This window comes from Oxyura jamaicensis, chromosome 4 (assembly GCF_011077185.1).
Source record: "Oxyura jamaicensis isolate SHBP4307 breed ruddy duck chromosome 4, BPBGC_Ojam_1.0, whole genome shotgun sequence".
Taxonomy (NCBI): Eukaryota; Metazoa; Chordata; class Aves; order Anseriformes; family Anatidae; genus Oxyura; species Oxyura jamaicensis.
Window position 1 is genome coordinate 77,585,282 of NC_048896.1, and position 23,099 is coordinate 77,608,380.

General features: G+C 39.5%; 1 protein-coding gene across 4 annotated transcripts in view; it reads left to right on the plus strand.

Moving 5' to 3' along the window:
• Window positions 1-23,099, plus strand: part of CCDC149 (coiled-coil domain containing 149) — a 51,790-nt gene that overhangs the window by 636 nt on the left and 28,055 nt on the right. For all 4 annotated transcript variants that reach the window (XM_035324754.1, XM_035324755.1, XM_035324756.1 and 1 more), the window contains exons 2-4: window positions 8,457-8,620; window positions 9,156-9,194; window positions 19,024-19,131. In XM_035324754.1, coding sequence (XP_035180645.1) covers window positions 8,457-8,620; window positions 9,156-9,194; window positions 19,024-19,131 — 311 coding nt within the window. The remainder of the gene's footprint in view (window positions 1-8,456; window positions 8,621-9,155; window positions 9,195-19,023; window positions 19,132-23,099) is intronic.

Genomic DNA, 23,099 nt, shown 5'->3' on the forward strand with positions numbered 1-23,099 from the left:
CGGCCTGCCCGCCGGGATCCGGCCCGCCCCGGGCCGCCGGCGGAGAGGGGCGGGCAGGGGGGGCTGCCGCGCCCGGGGCTGCATCGGGCTGGGGGCGTGAGGTGTCCCCTGGGGGCGAGACCCCCAGCAGTTGTGCTGAGGGGAGGCCGGCAGCGAGGCTGAGGGCCTTGGGCGGCCCCAGAAGGCGGCTGCAGCGCGGCTGGCCCGCCTGGCCCGCCTGGCGCACCTGACCCCAGCGCCGGGTGGGTGGGTTTCATGCTGGGGTGCTGTAGGGACCGTGGGCCTCAACAGGCAGAGAGAGAGGCTTTCAAATACAAAATCATAAAATGTACCTACTGTGTCCGCGTTAAAAGACCCGCAGTGTCCACAAATACACGTTTTCTTGTAAGATCTAAGTTACCAAACTCAAGCAGACTGGAGGCCTGTGCAATTTAAAGGAATATCATCAATGTTAAGCCTGTTTAATAGGCAGAAACATGTTCGGGGTAGTTTGGCGTTCTTATTTTTGCATTGCTATAGGGCATTAAAATACTATTTTTATGTTTACATCTGACAGACAAAACTGCGCAAAAGGCATGTGCCTCAATGAGAACCTGCCCGAACCTGCTGTTGCAGGGTAGCTTTTACACAGGTGAATGAATTCCTCTGATTTCAGGAGGGGTTTGCCTCCGTTTCGTTGCCTGAGCATGGCCTTAAGCCCTCACCTCTCAGAAGTATGCATTTATTCAGTCCTGAAATGGTCACATTTCACAGTGAATTCAGTTAGTGTACACAGGTCCAGGTCTGTGCAGTGCATCCAGAACTGGAGTCTTTCCATGCACGTGGTACTTTGAAACACACAAAACAATCCAGAAAAAAAGTGAAAAGCATACTTGCAGTGTCCTGCTTGTGCAGTGTTGCACCTGACATCTCCCTTCCCAAATGGGAGTTCAGTTTGTGGGCGGGGTAGTGTTACGTGGCAGGAAAGGGTAGGGAAATAGAGACGATTCACAAGGTGCATTCAAAGGAAATGTCCCTGATCTTGGCTTTAAAAGTCATTCATTTAGAGTTCCTGTAGAACTTTTTGACTTTTGATATGATTTAACCTAAAAGCTCAATCTGGAATGCTTTCTGGTTTAGGGATTTCTTGATTGTAGTGAAGTTTAGTGGCTGCTCAGCTACATTCTTGCAAATACTTCAGCGTATATATAATTTATTTTTTCCAGGAACAACCAGAGGCATAGTGATTTATGTTCCATTTTTCCTTCCTTTCTCCACATTCCCACAGCAGGTGTGCAGCCTGTTTTTCTGCGTGAAGTCTGTAGCATGCGCTGACAGGGTATAGGCTTCCCTCTTCTTCATTCCTCTTCCTTTGGCTGGTGTGACTAACTCTGTGCAACTTAGCTATTATCATCACCATAGTAATAGGTCTGAGAAAGTGGCTCTAACTTCTGAAGTAACTTAAGTTTTTCCAGTTTACTGTATTCTTCAGCATGCAAGTTCAGGGAAAGGTATAGAGCTTATCTGGGCCTCTCAGTTTTAGTGTCTGCTAAGTACTTTATGTTTTATTCCCTACACATTTAGTAAACATTTTGAAGTGCTCTCAAAGCAGAAGACTTAACATAGGCAGGAAGAGACTTCGTAGATCCTAATAAATACTCTCACACTGTGGATGCTGAACAGGTAAAATACAGAATGGGGTTCAAATTCTTGACCTAAAAGAGCAGAAGCCAGTGGTTTCAAATCAGTGGTCACATATTTGTTTCATTTCCACACACTCAGTTCTCCATATTTGAAAGGTCTTTCCATTTCCTATTGAAATACCTAGAAGCAACTGTAATATTGTTAAATCTGGTATTGCAGGTCTTAGGATGAATGGTAATATGTATTTTTGGTCCTTATATACATACATATACAAATACTTGTACACACATGTATGTTTCTGTAGTTTGGTTTTTCATTCTTCATTAGAAAAAAAAAAACATTTATTATGTGTTCTTTTTACTCTTTTTTCCTTTTTTCTTTTCTACCTTAGTGACTTTTGCTCTGTACCCTTTCACATCTCTTTCTCCGCTTTTATTATACTCATCACAAGCTTCTTGTTTATTATTTTGCCCCCAGCTTACATATGGTTTCCACTCATCTCACAGCCTTTCAGGTTTAGTGTGCACCTGGTACTCTTCACAGTCCTTGTGCCATGTGTACCGTGTACTAACTCTGAACAGGGTGATGTAGAAAGGAATACCGAGACAAAGCCAACTTTGTAAATATTTGAGAGCAGGAGTCATTATTTCCACTGATAATCTTGGAAACTGAATACAAGAGAACAAGCTTCAGGATTGAGAATCCACATAAATTTTGTCCATTCTTGTGCTGAGTTCAAGTATCGTGGATGAATATATATAAAATGTGAAGTACTCTGTTGGATTACTACATAGTTTTTGCTTGGGGTCTAGATTTTTATCTTAAATTTACATCACTGCATAGCCTGTATTTGGGATATTTAAAAGCCAGCGTAAGGCAGTGGGATGAAGATCTAGTTACTAGCTGTGTGTTTGACATGAATGAAACTGAGCCATAACAAGAACATTCTTGCTGTCTGGACCAAGATGGTGGCCTAAATCCTTCAGAAACAAATTATCTTTGTAAATCTCAAAATACTATCCCAAGAGCAGGGCCCATTCATCTGAATGTGTTTTTAAAAATAATAAACACAAAAAAGATAAAATCCTTGATGCAAAAAAGATAACCTCTCTCACCTGGAAGAGGATGAAAAAAGGAAAATATGACAGATAGTAGCTGCTGCTGCGTGCACTGCTAGAAAGCACATACTGTAAGGTGGTTGTGTGGCACTTTTCACTGAAGAGAATAGAATTATTGAAAATAATTTTGTCACCAAAATCTTGGCTGTAGAGTTTTGTTTGTTTGCTTTTAAGTGTTTATAAATGTCAGTACACATATTTACTTTTTTGCCTGACTTACATATTTATGGTTATGCTAAGCTGTTAATTTATACAACTTTTGTGAGTCAATTCCTTCCTGGCTCAATTTTCTTGCCTGTGTGGAAGAGATGAAATGTAACTAAATGCCATTAATAGGAATGAAAACCATGATATATGAGTGTTGTTTGAGGATAGTTGAAGTAGTTCTGTTTTGAGAGGTTGTAGAAGCTTCCAGTTCTGTGTATTCTGTTCTAGAGAAGGGTGTGATTTCAGTTTTTGCCTGAATTCTGTGTAATCTACCTTGGAATCTAAGGATGATGGTAGAACTAGTGATTGGGAAATGAGTAGGTGGTAGCATGATCCTGGGGTGGTGGGGTGAGTTGAACAGCACCAGAAGATGATGTATGGTAGGGAAAAACCACTTTTGTATGGTGTACAAGACCACCTCCGTCCTTGCTTTAAGGAGATGACTTCTTAAGAGTTCAGTCTCCTTTCTACTGAAGTCAGCGACTCTTCTTCCATTAACTTCACTGAAAGTTGGCACCAGTCCTAATTTAATACTGCTTGGAGAACGTGTACTTTTGGCAGTGTTTTCCACTGGAAACAGGAAGGTTTCCTAGGAAACCCATAGACTAGAGTGGCTGTCCTCCGTTCTTTCTGCTGGCTTCTCCCTCAGATTTGGCAATTTTTAGAATTAAATCCAAAGTCAAAATGCTTCACTTTCCTTGTCACCTCCCACATATTATAGCATTTACTGTATGCTATTTACAGCTACTCATATATGACTGTGTTTCCTAAAATTAGTTTGAAGAAATTTAGTCTCCATTTAATTTGTTATTCTTAAGAGGCTATTTCTTGATTATTAACTGTGTGTGGTCTTGGGCATGGCAGGGAGAAGGGATATGGATGTGCTCTCAAACTCCCTTCCATAGTAACTGGCAAGTTAAAACTAGGAGAAAGTTGGGGGGAATGATATATCTAACGTGCAGGTACTGAGCAGTAGTTCTAGTTGAAATGACCATATGCTCCAGACAGGAACTGTGAATAACAGTGAGAAACCTAACCTGTTTGTAATTGGCAGAACACACCTTTGCCATTGGTTGCACTTTTTTTTTTTTTTTAAATATGAACTGGAGAGAAGAGGAAGGGAAATGAGTGAGATTTACATGATTACAGTGTATCTGCATTTTCAAACAGGGTGAGAAACGTAATTAACCAAACCTATCTGAGGGGACCACACAGGGTTTGGGACCACTTGTCTCAGGGTTTTTCAAAATACGGGCAAATGCCAGTGACTGCAGGCAAGAACAAAGTGGAGTGGGTGCTCTGAGTTCCCTGGGTGACTGTTGGCGTTATAATGGCTTTGTCATTTGGAAAAGGGAGTGGAAATGCTAAAGGAGCTGACACTGTGACTTACTGCTCTCCCAAGTTCTTGGAAACTATGGGAGAGGCGCTAGAGACCTGCATGCTGGACTTCCAGGCAACAAAGCAAGCGTTTGATTCTCGTGTCCATGTTGCAGGTTGGAGTATGATAGCCACAGGGATGTTGAGGAACAAACATGCAGAAATCAGTAATGTAAATCTAGTGTATAAACTTAAGGGCTGGGCCACAATGTGAAATAGTTCTGAATAATCAAATCAGTTGACTTGGTGGTGAATCTTAAATAATTAGTGAAGATGTTGTGGTGTAATGCTGGCACCAGAACAAGATCTGGTGTTCTAGGGGAGCAGCTTATATTTATTTCAGTGAGTGATACCATCCTGGTTTGTGTTTTAACAGTTAAGGAGTTGCGAGTGAAGGAAACACTGGGCTGTAGGAAAGGCAGAGCTGGTACCATGTGGGAAAACCAAAGAAACAGCATTGTTTCAGAATTTATTTGAGATGAGAACATGAGATGGCATGCAAATGGCTAGTAATTGTATATCGCTCTGGGTTTGAGTGCTTGCCTCTTCCAGATAAGTTGAAGACTTTAACCTGAAGACAAGGAAAGCAACTTTACTGAAACATGGTCAGCAAAGACCTCAAATAGTGACATTGTAATGCATTTTGGAACTCTTCAATTTATTTGCAAAATTGTCCCCAAGAATGCAGTGAGAAGAAATTCGATGACATTTGAGGCAGTTAAATAGTAGTAGGATCTCTTGTCCAAAAGGTGTTGAATAGAATTCAGTTTCTCTAAGAACATGGTAGATACTGGGTTTACAGGCCCACGTACAACTTGGTGGCCCGTTGGCATCAGGGAGGGCACCAAGTCCTGGAGTATTAAGAGAATACAAGGTATGAGCCACACTGATTTCAAAGTAGAACTTGGAGAAAATATCTTTACTTTTAGCCTCAGGAAATTAGGTATTTTCCTCCTTGGCACTGATTGCCATAAAATAGCCGAGTATAGGCCAGTAATTTGTACAAAGTTAAATTATTTTGTGTTAGGAATTGGTGTGTTTGTTGGTTTAAAAAAAGAAAGTCTAAAACCTTGACAGTGTTCCAGCTTCATCTGATTATTAGACCATGTCTATGGCGTCGTTAATGAGATCTATCCAGATTTGTCTCTAAAAATAGCTACGGACAAATAGTAAGTGTTTGATGTAAAGGGTCACCTTGGAACAGTTCCACTCTCCTGTAATGTCAGTCTCTTTTTACTCAGTTTCACTAAAGTAGTTATCTGGCTGTAAAGTAGTTCAGGCAGTAATGTAGGGTGTCATATATATTCCTTTAATTATTATGATCTTCCTTGTAGCAATTATAATTTCCTTTATTGCAGATAACAGTGAATTGGTAGATAAAAGTCACTAGGCAGATATGAAAAGTTGTATGTAGTAGATTTTTGATTGAAGGCATAGTAGCTGGTTCTTGTTTAACTTTGTTTTTTAAATGCAAAGATTCTTTTGAAACGTCAATTGAAAAGAAACAAAAATAATAAGAACGTATCATATTCTTACAGTAGATAACAGAATCCACTTGTTTGTCTCACTGATAGACATTATGTGAGATGTAGCCTTTTTTCTTCAAGTGCAAAGGAAGAAACCTATATATCAATGCCAGAAGCATCTGTTGAATTCCTTTTCTCAGATTCTCAGACTGTATTGGAAATTTTTCCTTATTGCTTGCGTTGCTCAAAAAAAAAAAAAAAAACACCAAACTATTAAACTCCTATGTTCCTTTGGACAGTATATCAACTTTGCTGCACTCGTTTATTCGTATATGGGAGGTTGTTGGTGGGACTCTGGTATTTTCCTGTGTATAGTCCTTTCCTGGTATACAGTGGCTAAGTAAACTTGTGGCCATTATTCATACCTTTTTGTTTGCTTGTTTAACATTCTGAAGCATATATATTGAATAAACTCTTTGAGTTGTCTCTTTGTGTAATTTGTTTTTCCTCCAAAAATGGTAATCAGAATTGGAAACATAGCTCTGCTGAATAACCAAATGCCACAAGAACACCGTGACTATCCTTTCTTGTACCATAAACCCACGGAAACCAATTACTCTCCATTATTACTATTTTCATCTCATTTATTTGGTAAAGTCCATGGTTTTGTGTAGCACTAGGTCTGCGTTTCCTGCCTGGTAAGGATTTTTTTTGTCGCCTTCTTCACAGGCCGTGTTCAGCTTCTGGCAGCTGCCCGCCATTTTGTGGGGCGCCATTTTGTGGCATGGCGCCATTTCGGAGGCTGCCGTTTCGTGGCAGGGCGCCTGCCCAAGCTGCCCAAGCCCCTCCTGAGCCCAGGCGTTTGCCCCACTCCCCTCCCACTGTGCCCCAGCGAGGCCTCGGCTCCTTCGTGTGGTGGTTAAAGGAGCAGGCCTGGTTATTTGGGTTGGTTTGAAGTGATGGGGGATTGCTTTTACTCCGTTTTGTTTGTAATTAATGTGCCTGATCGTTTGAATTTAAAAAGAGTTTAGTGAAAATGTGTTTGGGAATGTACTAAGGCATGAGATGGAACTGGGAAAAAAAGGAAATGGATTGTCAGGTACAAGTATTTCACTGTAAGTGAAAGAATGATTTTATCAAGTTTAGAGCAGTTTACCATGTCACTATAATCTCTTGCTGACAATATTAAAGTTTAGCTTCTGATGCCTTTCAGTGTTTTATCAGGGGACTTGACATTTGTGTAAGGTATCAGTAAGGACATAAGTACATAGGTACAGTTGCCTTTGTAAAGTTGATGCCAAGGCATCATAATCCAGTAAATTTATGGCAGGTTTTCAACTTCAGTAGTGCCAGAAATAAAATTAATCCAAGGTGGAAGTGTCCTTTTGAGAGTTCAAATCCTTCTTGGAATTGCTTTTCTCATCCCCTTCCGGCTTTTTTGCAAGTAAGCATTTACCATTTTTGGAAAATGTTGGCTGTACTACAATATGAAACTCCCTTTTCCCTTTCTCATTTACTTGAAACCGAGGTTAACAAAGCCAGTTCCAAGCAAGTGGTACATACGAGTGATGATTTTTGTCCCGAAGAACGGCACTGACTCAAACAGTATGGAAGTGCTGATGCTCTTGCTTTGTGCAAGAGCCCATAATGACAAAGTATTCTTGTCAGAGTACATAATGAAACTATAAATTGTTTTCATGAGTGCTGTGATATTTGGTCTCTTGCGGAGCACATTGAGAAAGTATTTAGTGCCACATCTCATGTGAGTAACATCAGAAATAGATGTAGATGCATAGAATGAGAAGTGTCAGGTGATGGGTGAGAAGAATCTGCTGATAGAACACCACGTTAAGTGAAAAAAGTTGCCTGAAACTTCTGATAGGTAAAATTCAGCCACTGCAGGAAAGGATGATGTCAACATTACTCTCTTCCTCTCAATAGGGAAAGGCAGTGAAGCAGATCGGACTAATGCAGAAGAGCTAAGATTTGCAAGCTCTGCTTCTCTTTGTGTATGAGCCCTGCACATAAGAGGTGGTGACAGGAGGGGAAGGCTCACTTCTGTCTTCCCTCCCCCTTCACATGCTTGCAATATTCCTGCATTTTTAACATCCTTTCGGCTCAACAAGCACACTGAGGGACTAAAGTCATTTCTTTTGTCTGTGCCTATAGGGTATCGCACTATAATTGATCAGGTACATTTCAGTTGCCACTCACACTACCCTTTCTATCATGACATGGCTGTCTTGTGCTACCTGGGAGGGAGACTGAGCCCAGAGGACATTGCTGGTAATGGGGAGAGAAGGGAGGATGGGGTGAGAAGTGCCGGTTAGCATCAGAGCAGCAGACACATACAATACAACTATTGTGGAGACATCTAGAAATTATCATACTGTTACATGAGGGAAAAGAATAGAAATGTGGACTGACAAATTTTCTAACGCACAGTAATCAGGAGGGCCTGTGGTCTTGCAAGTGGATTTCAGGATTCTGAAACAATAAATTTCTTTTCTGTGGTTATTAATGCTATTGTCTTGTGACAGAGTTTGATCCCAAGCAGAGAATCATCTTTGGTCTTCTCAGAGAAAAGCTTGAGAGTGTTGAATATAGTACTAGCTGGGGTACAAATGGCTCGCTACAGTTATTTTATTTCTTTTTCCTCTTCTGCAGTATCTGGTGTGCAAGAGGAAGCTCGAAAGTAAAAAGGAGGCATTGCTAATCCTTTCCAAAGAGCTGGACACTTGTCAACAGGAAAGAGACCAGTACCAGCTCATGGCCAACCAGTTGCGGGAACGACACCAATCTTTGAAAAAGAAGTACCGGGAGCTGATTGTAGGTTGTTCTTTACAAATACTGTATAACTGGGGGACAAGAATCACCCTGAATATCAAGAGCAGTCTATAACGAATGCTGTAAAAAATGTTTAGGTACTTGTTTACAGTAGCCCTGCAGTTGTACAGTCCTGATCATATTATTACTCATTTGTTCCGCATTGATGAGGTAGTGGCTGTTATATAAGACACAGAAAGACAGTTTGTGCTCTGAGAAAATTAGTTGCAGTCATAATTCCATTTAAAAACTGACTGCAGTATTATTATTCCACAGCAACTTAATGTACCGTTATGAAAAACAATGCAAAGTAAATTTGTAATGACCTGCTGTTCTAGAAATGTAAACAAATCTTAAGCCTTAGAGAAATTTTTAACGTGGAATTAATATTACTGGTATTAATCAAGATGCAGTAGTTTAGAAACAATTTTGAAAATATTTTAGTTAAAATGCATGTTTTAAAATCTGATCTGCAAAGTTAATATAGATGCTGGCTTCAGAAATATGTTGCCAATAATGTATGTCTGTTTATTTGTAGGATGGGGATCCATCCCTTCCCCCTGAAAAGAGAAAACAGGTAGGATTTATTTTTTAGTTGACATTATTATTCTGCTATGAAAGTTTTTTGCAAAACTGAGAAAATATTAACCATGAAAACTGGTAAAAAGCAAGCTTTGCTGTGCACAGATGTTGAATTGAGACTTCTTGTGCTTTCTTCTAAATATATTTCATTCTGAAGTATCTGAACTATCATTAATTAGAATATATGGCTATTGCTTTTACGTTCACTTAAGACTGAAATTGGTCAGTGTACAGAGACTTGAGATTCTTTTCCTTGATGTTTATCCTTCTTGTTTTGAGTCCGAAAATGGATTCATGCCAGAACTTCTCATACTTCAGAAGCAGTTTGGGAATGCCTTGTCTGCATCCCATAGTTGTTAATTTATTGTTGTGAGTAATGTTTTCCATTAGGTATTCTCCCAGGTCATTTGGGTTCTATGGGTTATAAGCGGTAAGAACAACAGTAATTGCATTTTATGGTTCCCCTGAAAATCTTTCTGCCTACTCACTTTCTTTTCCAGAGAACCACAAACTGTGTCCCAATTGCAGGATGTTGGTTGTCAGAGCCTGATATTATCTAAATTTCTAGAGAAAAAATAGCACCCAAAGCAAAATGTGTGAGAAGGGAGGGTAGGAGAACCCAAAGGACAAAAATTGTTACTGTAATTGCTAGTCTTGAAAGTCTCAGACTTGGACTGCTTAAAACGTGGGTCAGAAGTTTTACTGATCATCCTTTCCCTAGGAGTTTGCATGTAGTTCTTGCTATTTTATTAATTTTTTAGGGGCTCAGAGTTTTGGTGGTTTTAAACTAAACTTAGAGAGGAAATATATTAATACCTTCATGCAGTTAAATAGCTGCCAAGAAGTCGGTGTCTCAGCATAGAATCATTTCACTTGCTTGTTACTTCACATAATTTATCTGAAATTCTGTTATTTCAGCAGAGTTCCAATAAAAGTTTATGGCCAGATAAGGGTTTGTGCATTGTGACTACACAAATTGGAGCTGAAGAATATGCAACTGAAATGAAAAAGCCCCCAGCAATGCAGTATATGGATCATTACAGAGATTAGTAGGAAGGGAGATTTGCCATCCCATGGATGTTGTTCTCATTCCTCTCTCATATTTCAAAACAAACAAAAATGATGCTTGCTTCTAAAGTATTGGCAGATCTTAGTCGAAATTCAGAAGTTGCAGTTACGTTAAGTTTTGGCAAATCTTAATGTGTTAAGTGCTTGGAAAGTCATTTAGTAATTTAGCTAGGAGTCTTTTTTTTGTGTGTGTGTGAGGAAATTCATGCTGAGTAACAGAGAAAGAAATAAAATCTTGTTCTCAAATGGGGTCGTTTTAGAGGTCGCCCCCAAGGACAATATATATTTTAGGCTGTACGTAAACAGGCTGTTAGTACACTTCATAAGTTTTCATTTTCCCCTTGAAGCATGTCTGTAGCTTTCTGAAGAAGAGTATAGTTTTAATTTGAGAAGTGCATCAAAGCATAATAAAATAAAGTTTTGAACATTTTTTCCATTATTCACGTAAACACATTTCTTAGAGAGCCTTTTCTTATCTAAGAAGGAGTTAAATTCTCTGTGCTCTTTTGGACTTTTCCATCCACTTTTTGCCCAAAAACCTGCTGCCTGCTCAGAGAAATTTGTTACCTCACAGTCGCTTTATAAAAACAGAGATCTTGATCCTGTCATGAATTTTGTGTGACACAAATGTACATGCTGTTCTTGTGGTCAGGAATGAGATGAAAACGTAACATGCTGAACAATTTACTGTCCCTTACATTTCTGTACTACAAATGAGAAATGAATGTTGAAATTGCAATTTACAGCCTTAAATGTAATATGTGGGTTGGATTTGCTAATTTCTTGTCCTTATTCTCTTCATTTTTCACCTTCATTATGCTTTGTGACTTCTTAAAATACGTTCTCTTCCATAACGTGCCTTCTCTCACTGTTTCACAACACAGTTTTCTTGTTTTCAATGGAAATGTCATGCAGCTGAGCAATTTCAATCAGCAAGCAGTTAGAGACTGTGTTTGTGTTGAGTTGGTTTCAAATAAAAGGTACCTTAACGTGCAATGCTCTGCAGTGTTTTCTCTCTCCAAGCTGTGCGTGTGGTGGTACACATCTCTGACATAATCAAAGATCGCTCTAGGTGTACACCTTCTGCCAACCAACAGAAGCAGGAATGAGAAATTGTGCTACTGTAATCTCATCTCCTGCAGTAGTTTTTTTGGCTGTTTGTATTGTTAGCACAGCCTATGAGCAGTAAATGCTTTCCTGGCCTCTTTTTATACCAAATACTCACTATTAAATGCTGCAGCTGAATGTCATGTCATGTTGTGCCAGGTGTGGGGTAATTGTTGGATAACTAATGGAGTGGTGAAATGTTTCAGGAAGGATAATGAAGAGTTGATTTTGATGATAGAATTCACCAGAGATGATAAATAATAGACACTCCCTGTTTTGAAAGGTGTGTTAAAATGTTGCTAGGTCTACAGAGTCTCTGTTGTGCAGCCTTATAGCTAATCTGTTTGCCAGACTAAAAGTCTCATCAAGAACCTTTGTGTCTCTTTCCTGTAAGTCACGGTCCTTGACTCTGTTATAGATACCCAGAGTTGTACGAAGGTGATTCAGTGAAGCCAAGACTCTGACTGCTTCAGCCGCCATTGACATCATGGGAGCATGTTAACCATTCACTGAGTCTTTGGTCAGACAGCTTGGCTTCTGTAAATTCATGAGCGTGGCATCTGGGGGCAAGCAGAACATCAGAAAGGCTGGAGGTTGCAGATGGCAGTATGTTGTGACATGCTGCAAATGGACCCATCTCAATCCTTTTCACTTCTGCTTCCGGCTTCTAGCTTAATACGCTCAGTTGTCACAACTGAGTTTCGAAACAAGCTTCAGGGATTACCTTATGACTGTTTTTGACATCATCAGAAAAAAATGACTAGTGTGACTATTTGTTAATTAATGAATTCAGGAAGTTTTGCTGGCCTTGTGCTGAGGCACAAAAGCTGCATTCAGAGTCTTGTGAGATAAAATCTTCAGATAAAGCACTGTACAGGGTAAGCAGTCATTTTGTATTTATCTCACACGGGTGCAGTGAAGATTAATGTGATTTCCTCTTTTGTTCAGAGAGTTTGGAGATGAAGAACATTATGCATGTGCCAAGTTGAGACGTGTGCACTTTGCTCTGGTTTGTAGGTGTGCGTGTCTGACTGCCATAGTGTGAGGTAGCAGCTGAAAAACAGTTAGATCGTTTGCTCTTCAGAGAACAATATTGCCATGGATTTCAAAATGCGAGAGCATCATCACTGAAGAGATTTTGGTTTCTGCATGCTGAAATTTGGCACTCCATTGATAGGAACAGGTGACAGTATGCGGAATTTAGAATTTCTTGGCCATGCTGTGAATAATGTTTGGTGAAATGACAATGTTGTTCTTCAACATGTAGATTCTGCAGCAAACAGGAAGCTAGGAGAGATGAAATGCTGATTCTAACAGATGTGACAGTCCCTCTTCAAAATTCTGAGTGCTGTTCAGACTTGATGCTTAAAACATCCTCTTCCCCTCTGGTTGCTGTGTTAATGAATAGAGATGTTAGTCCACACCCATTCACCTGAATACTCTTGATAAATATTCTGTTAATTAGTCACAGCACACAGTATGTTGAAGAGATTCTTTATTTTTTTTTCATTATAATATAGTTTAAATTGTTCCTAAAATCTCCAAGCAGCTATTTCTGTTAAAACAAGCTAATGAGGTGTTCAAGACCAGGTTAGATGAGGCCCTGAGCAGCCTGGTCTAGTAGCGTTCCTGCCTATGGCAGTGGGGTTGAAACTGGGTGATATATGAGGTCCCTGCCAACCCAAGCCATTCTGTGATTCTCTGAGACAATCTTCTGTCCTATTACAGTAGTCTTTGTATAAGTAAAATTTAAACATTTCTCTTTGAATACGTTTATCTGCTGTCAACAACAACAACAAAAATGATGCAGTACTTTCCCGTATGAAGTACGGGGAGACTGAAGTACCTCACTGAACCTTCACATTGAAGGAATTTCTGCCAACTAACTTCTCATGACACCTGAGAGGGGAGGTGCCGTGCTGGAGGAGAGGAGCTATGCTGGACCCTTTTGTCACCTACAAGGAAGGACTTGTTGGGAATGCGAGGGTCAAAGGCAACTTTGGCTGCAGCAAACATGAAATGGTGGAGTTCAAGATCTTTAAGGGCAGTGAGGAGGGCACACAGCAAGCTCACAACCCTGGACGTCAGGAAAGCAGACCTTGCTGTCTCCAAGGATCTGCTTGGTAGACTACCAGGGGATGAAGTTGTGGAGGGAAGAGGGGCCCAGCAAAGCTGGTTGATATTCAAGGATCACCTCCTCCAAGCTCAAAAGTGAGGCATCCTAACAGAGGAAGTCAGGCAAAAATTCCAGGAGGCCTGCATGGATGAACAAGGAGTACCTGGCCAAACTCAAACACAAAAAGGAAGCCTACAAAGGGTGGAAGCAAGGACAGCTAACCTGGGAGGAGCACAGGGATGCTGTCAGAGCAGCCAGGGATGGAGTTAGGAAAGCTAAAGCCCAAATGGAATTGAATCTGGCCAGGAATCTCAAAGGCAACAAGAACAGCTTCTACAGGTATATCTGGTAGTTAATGCTAACACCCTCAGCTGCCTATGATAGCAAGTTGCTCTGCAAAAACTGGCCTCTTGGAGTCTGTAGTTGATGCGAACCTTTTTTTGTTTGTCACCTTTCTGCACGTGCTCTAGGTTTAGCTGGAGGGTGTTTGGTCCTGTATAGCACTGTGCTAAGCTAACACACAGAAAGCTGGTTGTAAAGGAGGGGAAAAGTGTCTAGTGATAGAATGGCTTGTTGGTTCTATTCAATGACTCTATAAAAATTTGGATTGCTGAGTAGAAGGTATGTGAATGCAAGCGAGTCTTCCTTGTTTTGTAAATCCCCGTCAAGTTTTAACTGGTGTGCTTCTGGGGTGGGATTCCTGCCTGGTTCTCGGACGTGGAGGTACTCAGAGGAAGGGAGGTATTTCTTCTCTTTTTTCAGTGCTTGGCAAAGTTTTGTTTTTTGCTGTTGTTTTTCTCTGGGGAAATATGACCCATTTTAAGTGCATTTTGTTTAACATGCCCAGGACTGTAATTTTAGAAGTCTGCTGTACATAGTTTTTCAACCTAAAAAGAAGAATAATTTTTGCTTTTTATAGTAAGGAACCTGTAGTGCTAGGAAGGGTCATCTGTTCTTCTACCTTGGAATAAACAGTGGTAGTTGATAAGCAAAGCAGGTTTTTCTGTATTAATTCAGCCATTGCAATCATATGAAAACATTGCAGGAGAAACCACAATTAAATTTACTATCAAGTGTGCTTAATGTTTTATCACACTTTTTTTCCATCTGCCCTATAATTTGGTGTTCTTTGTTTGAAGGTGTGGCTAAAAGAAACAGACTGTAAACTGCAGTGTAGAAATGCCTGTTTTTATTTAAAAATAAATTTTAACTGTAGAGGTGCATTTGAAGTTTCCCCTTTTCCCCATTGCCAAATCACAGTATCTAAAAGGAGAAAGTGCTTTTTTTTTTTTTTTTTTTTTTAATGTCAGATAAGATTTATGTGCAAGAGAATTGAGAAGTATATTAAAGAATGTGTTACTATCCATCATTTTTAAAGTGGTGTGAAGAAAAATAACTGTGTGTATGTGTGGCTAGATTTGCAAAATAGTTAAAGGAGCCAAATTCAAGGGTAGTGCATATAGCCAGAGACTATGTGGAGTTACATTTTATGTATATTTTTTCTTTTTGGGTCATCAGTTCAAATTCTGTGGGTCAGTAGTGAGCAAAGATCTGTTGCTGTCTGACAGCTATTTATGGACTTAAGTTAATAAATAAGTACAGCTATTTTCATCTGTAGATGTTAATGCACAGCTAAAAGTAAGTCTTTCCTCAACCTTCTGTCCCAGAAATGTTCTTGAGAATTTTAACAAAGTCTAGGTGGAAAAGGGTCAGGTCTGTGATCCCACCCCATTGAACAATTGAATCTTTTGCTCTCTGGTCTGGTCTGATTTATGTTGCTGTTTTATTTCCCTACCAAGTAAAGGTAGGTGCTTCCCACTGGGCACTCCCACATCAATCTTTTTCTCCTTTCTTCCTAGCATCCAGTGGGATCTTTGCCAGTGGTCTCTCTGCTTTTGGTTGAAGGAAAAAGCAATGTGGGCACAGTTTCTTATGTCTAATGTGGTACCGGGGGTTGGACTGTGCTCAGATGGTGCAGGCAAGCTTCCTGTGGCAGACTTAAAAAAGAAATTGCTTGTCATGCTGCAGAGGCTCAAGAATACCATAAACCGAAGGTCTCCAGAGGTGGGCAGAGCTCTGGAGAGATTCTCTGATATGCTTGAATGAAGCACTATCTGTTAATTACTATTACAAATGGTTCTGCTGAGAGAAGGCAGGAGACACGGAGAGTTTCCACTGTTTTGGACTGTTGCAGAGGCAAGAAAAGATGAAGCAGCAGAAGGGTATAGACCTCTGCATCTTTCCCTCCCTTTAACCCCAGGTGAGAAATCTATGTACATCATTTGAAGATGAAGCTTTGAATAGCATGAGTGAAAGAAGTGAAGTCTCTGGCAGTTAAAGGAGTCTTTTTAAGTGTTCACCTAGAATTAAAAGAAACCGTTGGAGGAACTGAATACAGAGAAAAGAATTTGACTAATTTTCTGAGAATTATTCTGTGTTCTGCAGGTAAATGAAAGGAACTTTATTGTCTGCTAAAGTAACTTGTCTTGAATTTCTAAGTGAATTCTGTGTTTGGTCTATGAATATTGAGAAGTTGCCAGGTGGAAAAATGAATCACCTTTCTCCTTGCATAGATTTCTCCCCTTTCTTCAAAAAATACATGCTTAGAGGTTCACGAAGCCAGTCCCCCATTGTTAGCTTTATCATCTTTCAGCCATATGGTATGTTTGCTTGTATGTGCCAAAGTAGTGCTACCAAGTCCAGGTGTCGTTCAAAGTATCTTCTTGGCTGGCTCTCTCAAGCCCAGCAGAGCACCTGAAAATCAAATATTTCTCCTTCTATCTACTTTTAACCGAGAGCTTTAATGAGGTCTTGCCAAAACCTTTAAAACTGGGAACAATCTAAATTACATGTTGTATGGAACCTCTAAGCCAAGGAAATGAATAATTGCTGGAGACTGCTCCTGTGACATAGCTCGGTTGTTTTGGCCGAGCAGAAGTAGAATCGAAGCTTTGCATTAAGGAGCACGTCTATACTTAGCTCATTGTAATGCTCTTAGCATACTTAAATGAGGCTGTTTTATTTTGGTGTCTAAAATTCTCCGTTTAAAGTTTCTTCCAAAATCCCTATCTCAAGCACAGAGGTTTTTGTCACGTTAAGTCATTTATATGACTGACAAATAAAATTCAGCATAGAATTGCAATCCCAGAGAAATGGTTTTAAAGGAAATAAATCTGAGCAGGAAGATTTAGTATAGGCATGGTAATGCATTTCTGCAGTTACTGGGAGCCAGATTTTGACTACAGACTGCTGGAATCCTGGTGTTGTAGCTGTAAGCACTGATTAGTGAGACTGAGTTCTTCCCAGGTGTTGAAATTACATGTGCTATTGCAGTGTTAGGAGTTGTTCAGATTCATCATAAAAAAGGACTTTATAAATAGAAGGTTTTTGGAGAGGATTGTGCAAATGGTGTTCTTTCAACTAGCTCAGTCTGGTTGTTGGATGGCCTTGATTGAAAGTAAGCTTTCTTCAAAATAAATTGCGTCTAGCATTAGCCATGGATACTTCAGCTTAAATGCAATTTCCTGCAAACATGGGGTTTTTGTTTTATTTCTTTTAAACAGCCATTAAGAAGTACCTCTCAGAACCATTGACTGAATGTGTTCTGAAGCTCCTTGGTTCATTCGGTGTATAAATGACTGTTACTCATTTGTTTCACGTGTAGAAAAAAATGAATTCTGCCAAAGCACACTTGAGGAACTGTTCACGTTGCTTAAGTGGTTGCTGGCTTGAAAACAAAATGACAGGCAGGTAATTACAGGCAGGTAATTTTGGCCCCACAGTTTTTGGATATTTACATTTTTTGCTATTACAGTCTTTTCCTAAGTTATTTTATTTGCAGTCTTCAGGTTTATCATTAATTTAAAAAAAATGCTTTAATCTGTTCCAGAATTATGGGAAATTTACCTTCTTTTGAGCCTTTGATCTCAGACCACCAGAAGAATGACACTGTAGCAGAGAATCAGGCTTGAAACAGTGAATCTAGTAGGAAGCATCAGTTTCTTGAGTTATTTTTCCTGTTCAGAAGTTCGAAACTATCGCCACTTTTAGTCCAGTTGGAGTTTGGAGCGAGCTTCTTCATATACCGATGTACCAAAGTTCCAGTTGATTGTAGTTTAGTAGTCTGATCCTGCAATTGGTTGGATGCATAGCTATATTCATGTTAACAGGTGTCTCAAATACAAAACAAGACGTGTAAATAACATTCAGTAAACAAGCAGATTGGAGGAATGGCTGTCAGATACCTTGTTGGTTTGATAGTGTATGGGTTTTAAAGAGAAAGCTCAACAAACACATCCTATGAGACTGTCAAATGGTAGTGAGAATGACAGGGTAGAAAAGCAGGACTGCAAAAGAAAAAGAGATCAAAACAGAGAAACGAGGGAGTAGAAAAAGGAGAACAGTAAGTAGGGGCACTAAAGTGAACCTCAGATATTAAGAGAGAACTGGGAACGGTCAGCTGATGCATTGGCCTCAAACCCAAGGACTGAGTGTAAGGTTACGCTAGAAATATAGCCTCATGGGGCTTTACCAAGTCATGCTTAGAAGAGCTGAAAATTCTTTTTCCATTTCTTTTTATACCCTTCAGATTTATGGCAATGGATGACATACCTACCTGACCATAGGAAATGTCTTGAGAGACCGTGCATTAGCCACCATGATTACTGTAATGCTATTAGAAAAGATGTCATTTTGATACGCTTTTCCTGTGCTGAGACAATATTTGTGTATTTCTGAGATATTTTTAGGGGAAAATATAATGAATTTATTTGCAGTATTTGTTCTTTTTCAGATATCATAGATTGGAAAGGAAGATAGTGTTTATTTTTTGGTTAGTGATCAAGCTGATGGAATTTAATAGTAAAAGTATAGACCAGGCTTCTTACCTTACAACTTAGTAAGATAGTGTGAGTGGTAACTTTTGACTTATCTGGGGGGCTTTTTTGTTTGTTTCTTCCCTGAGTGAATTCATCTCTAGCTTTCAATTCTGTTACTGCTGAGGATTCCTTACTGCCTAAAACCACAAGTCACACCACGTCTGAAGTTTTGTGCCGCTGGATAGCTCCACACAGGGAGAGGGACTCGGGCTGGCATCTGCCTTACTGGATAGGAATCTGCTTTAAACGCTATGAGAGAATATAATCAAAACATAATTATTTCTCAGCTATGCCATTTGTCTAATTATATGTAAGTTTAAAACTATAATTTTGGCAACTTTATATAAATACTGTCAAAGCACTCTGTGTTTTGTTCCTTGTGCCAGCCAAGATACCAGACCTAGAACAGATATTTTCACTTTGTTTTGCTTGGGTTCTGTCTGCTGTTCTGGAAGTGTGGATGTACACGTGCTGTGTGTATTGTCTGCTGTTAAAGATGAAGGAGCCCTGGTGACCTTTGTTCTTTCTCTAATGAAGTGTGAAGTCTGGGTACCAACAACAATAAAAATTGTTGTCAGATAAAGAGTCAATCTAGTGTTTTGTTGCACTTTTCTCCATAGGCACTAACTTTTGACTGATACTTAATTCTTTTCTAGGCAAATCTTACTCAACTACTGAGTGAGGCTCAAGATCGAAATAAGCATCTTGGGGAAGAGATCAGGGAGCTTCAGCAGCGACTGGGAGAAGTACAAGGGGACAATAAGGTATTACTAACTTACTTTATCAGTAAATTGCCTGGAATATGTCAACTGTGCTGGAGTTTTACATTTACTTCTTAGGAAAAAAAGAAAGAAATTAAAACAATGGGTTACAGAACTTCTAGAATATTTGGGCTACAATACATGCTCAAAACAGCAGAACAAAAGAAGAGTAGTAGGATACCAGTAAGTGCAGCTTATTATATATTTTTGTGTTCTGCTTTTGCTCACTTATCCTTAATTATAAATACTGCATCGTATCTTGCTTTAGTGATATCAGGGTTGTTGTTTTTTTAAAATATATTTTATTAGTAATATTTCCCCTTATATGCATAAGCATTTCATCTTTGTCGTGATATTTTTCACTGCAATGAAAATGCAAAATGTTAGTAAATGATAAAATCAGGAGAGGTGTAATATTTCCATTCAAAAATGTGGAGCAGGTGATCACAAATATATATAGTTATCTTTGTATTAAGCCCTCATTCTGTTCCCTTTACATAAACAATTTATTTTATTGCTAAATTTAGCACTTTATGTGGAACACTGCTCAAAATCTGCCATTTGGTATTAATCAAACTCCTGTTGTCTCTGTTAATTGAAATATTTAAACTCAAGCCAAATGTGTGTAACATTCACAGCTGGAGCGTATGCAAAAGTACATTCAGAGATCAAACTAGGGAGAGGCTGGATTTAAGACCAGTTGAGGTGGTTCACAAAATAAAAAATGAGACAAACAATGAGCAGTAATTTTCCTTCCCAAACTACTGTTTTAATGTTAAGGGATTTAAAAATGTGAAAAGAAATTGTTTTATTTTAGTCGTTCAGGTGCGTTTTTTTCTTTCCATTTTATTTTATTTTAAACATAAGCATGTTGTGATCAGCATGCAGTGTTATTCATTGTTTGTCACAAAGGTCTTCCCTGGAAGGGTGGATGGAGTTGGTGAAATGGTCACGAGACCTGAATTTGTAGTATGTGTAGCATTTTGTGTAACTTCCTCGAGTCTTCAAAGACCAGCTTCCCCAGGGCTCTTTTTATTTACGTATTGTTGTTTGAACTATACTACAGTGTAGAAGGCAGTGCCTTGGAATACTCAGGTATGAATGTTACACTATACAGCTTTTCCCAAACCAGTCCTGAACAAGTAACAAGGGTTTGTTAATCCAAACAGAACATGAAGGCAGTACAATTACTGTATATTTAAATATCGAGGTTATGTACCTGTTCTAATTCCTTACAACAACATCATCTTGGTTAACACAGAGCCTGCTTCTTTGTGATCAGAATGGCATTGTTTTAGACCTGCCTTTGCAAGTTAACTTGGTACTAGCAGGTTGTCTTTGTAATATCTTTATTCTTGGCATTAATTTAAATTTGTGACTCTCATAAGGAATGGAAGAACACAAAAAGAGTCATTCCACCCACCATCGCCCTGTGCAAAAGGTGCAAAATACTGCATCACTAAAGAGGGGGAGGAATGAATTGCATCAGAGACGAATTAATTTAGACTAGGATTTTCATTTTTGGAACACACTCTTCACTTTTCTAGTAAAGGAGAAATAGAGCTTATTTTAGAGTCAGGTTGCTGGTTTTTGAAGTGCCTAAAAAAGCATTGCCATCTCTCTGAGGGATTTAACACTTTCCTCCTGTGTCAGATTTTTCTGCCTTCTAGCTTTGGTGATAAAATTCTACAAATGTTCCCAAAGCCGTTCTGTTCTGCTCATCAGTTCTCCCGTACTGGCAGCTGGGTTACTTGAGGTGCTGAAGTCCAGATAACGCATGGGATATATAAAAACAAAACAAAGAACTATAACAATTTGCTTGTTCTTACATTTTTTCCTCTGCATTCTTCCCTTTGCTTTTTCCAAAGTGAGGGAGGGCATCTTGCCCAGCTGGTCTACGTCAACCTTACTTCTGGCAAGAGATGAACAAACAGCTGCTTTGCAGCAAGTGAAGCTGCTTATGGATGAACAATTCTGCCTATGTCTGAGCAGGGGTGACTCATGCAGGCTTTGTCACTGAATGGCAAGAGCTTTGTAGGACTAAAAAAGAAAAAAAAAACTCTTTAAATATCACACATTAGCTCTATTGATAATAAAATGTTTTGAAGGCTTGACTTGTTTTTAAGTGCTTTAATGTTTGCTACTAGTAGGGTACAGTCACTTGGATCAGCAAGAAGACCTTAAACTGCTGATAGTTTACGTGTTTTTGAAATCATGTTAAGTATGTCATCAGTTAGGCAATGACAAATTGCTTGCATTTGGCTAAAATGGACTAATTTTTTCATTTGGTTTCAACTAGAGTCAAATAGGCAGAAATAAAACTTGTTCAGGAAGTCTCTGGAAGGATTTGTTGCTGCGGTTTCAGAAATACAGCAGTAGTCAGAATGCAGCACTCCAGCAACAGATATATGTAAGACTATTTATTTTTATGATTGATCACAATCTCTTATCAGCTCTGACACATGAAAACTGTTCTGTGTTTATAATACAGTTGTTTGTAAATCCTGCCTTTCCTAACATTCTGGCAGCAATGCTTGGAGAACAATTACTGAAACTTAGAGGAGGATAGTTATGAAATCTCATTCTTTCTCATAAAGGGCAGAAAATGGAAGGCACAAGAAAAACTGGAGGCTTCTGGAAGACTAGGTGACTCAGTTGCCTTCACTTGTATTCCTGCCCATGGAAAGAAGTTATTTTGTAAGCTATCGAGGGCAGTGCTAAGTGAGAGGAAGATACATGGAAAACGATAGCTGCTGTATTAGTGACAGCTCCTTCTTATAAAGCAGCAACAGTGCAAAATGTTAAATGTGGTGCATGTGTTTGGGCAGAACTGGGAGTTAATGCTGCAAATTTGCATAGTTGTGGTCAACCCCTTAGGATTTTGTAGGCAATGTGGTGAAGATAATTGCTGCCAGCAACTGTGGCTAAACACGATGGTTTCTGCCTTCCATGAAGAATTTACTCTTTGTGCTTGTTTCCCTTTTTCTTCTGCATGTTTTGTTGATAACCGAGAACATAAAACTTTGGCACGGGCATTGTCTTTTGACTCCTAGCCTGCACACCAGCTATCACAGCGATGCCTGTGTGGGGCATTGTGTTACCGCTACTGAGCTGCTGCTTCATGGATAATTATCTTAGCTGACACTGATTAAGAGAAGGGTGTAATATTTAAATAATACAGACTGGTGGCTTGAAGCACTGATTGGTTTGCTTAACAATACTTTGGGTTTTGATAAACAGGAGCTATCTCTGGTAAGGTGCCATTAATTTAAATCCACTCTGCCACAAACACTGTTTACAGCTTCCTGAGGGGTAATGTTAACCTATTCTGTGGCTGCAAAATGAAGTTGACTGGTTCTTTCATCAGTGATTTCTGAATGATAGAAATAAAAATACAGCAGCCAGAGGGCAGATGTATAAAATTTATGGTAAAACACTAAAATATGAAATAAACCCTTCACCCTCTGGCATAACACTTAGTGTCTGTTTGGGTCACAGCGTTTTAAGGGAAGAATTTTATAGCAGGTGGTGCTGCCTCATGAGACATCCGCAATGTGGAATTAGAGGACTTGGCCTGTTCTGCCCTGTCAACTCTCTGATTGGCCAACTGTCTGGAAGAAGCACTCTCTCGTTTCATAGATCGGTATTTTACTTTGTTTTATGCATGGTTGTAGTGCTTCTTTTACTGACCGAATTTGGGTTTCTGAAGCATTCTTTTTGTAAGAATTCATACTTTTTTGTTGTTGTTCCTCAAAGTTCTTAGCAAATAGAGTTTTTCTTTTATTGGCAGACTGTTTGACCTTGCAAGTAATAATTGCTTGCGGATATAATTGCATCTGATGCACACCCTCTCCTGGGCTGGAGGAGGGTTAGTCTCTGTGCATGAGTCACAGCTCTGATACAGTTCCCAGCCTGGTGCTTGGTGTTACAGAGTTCTGCTGTGCTGCAGGCATTGAGGACCTCGGTAAACT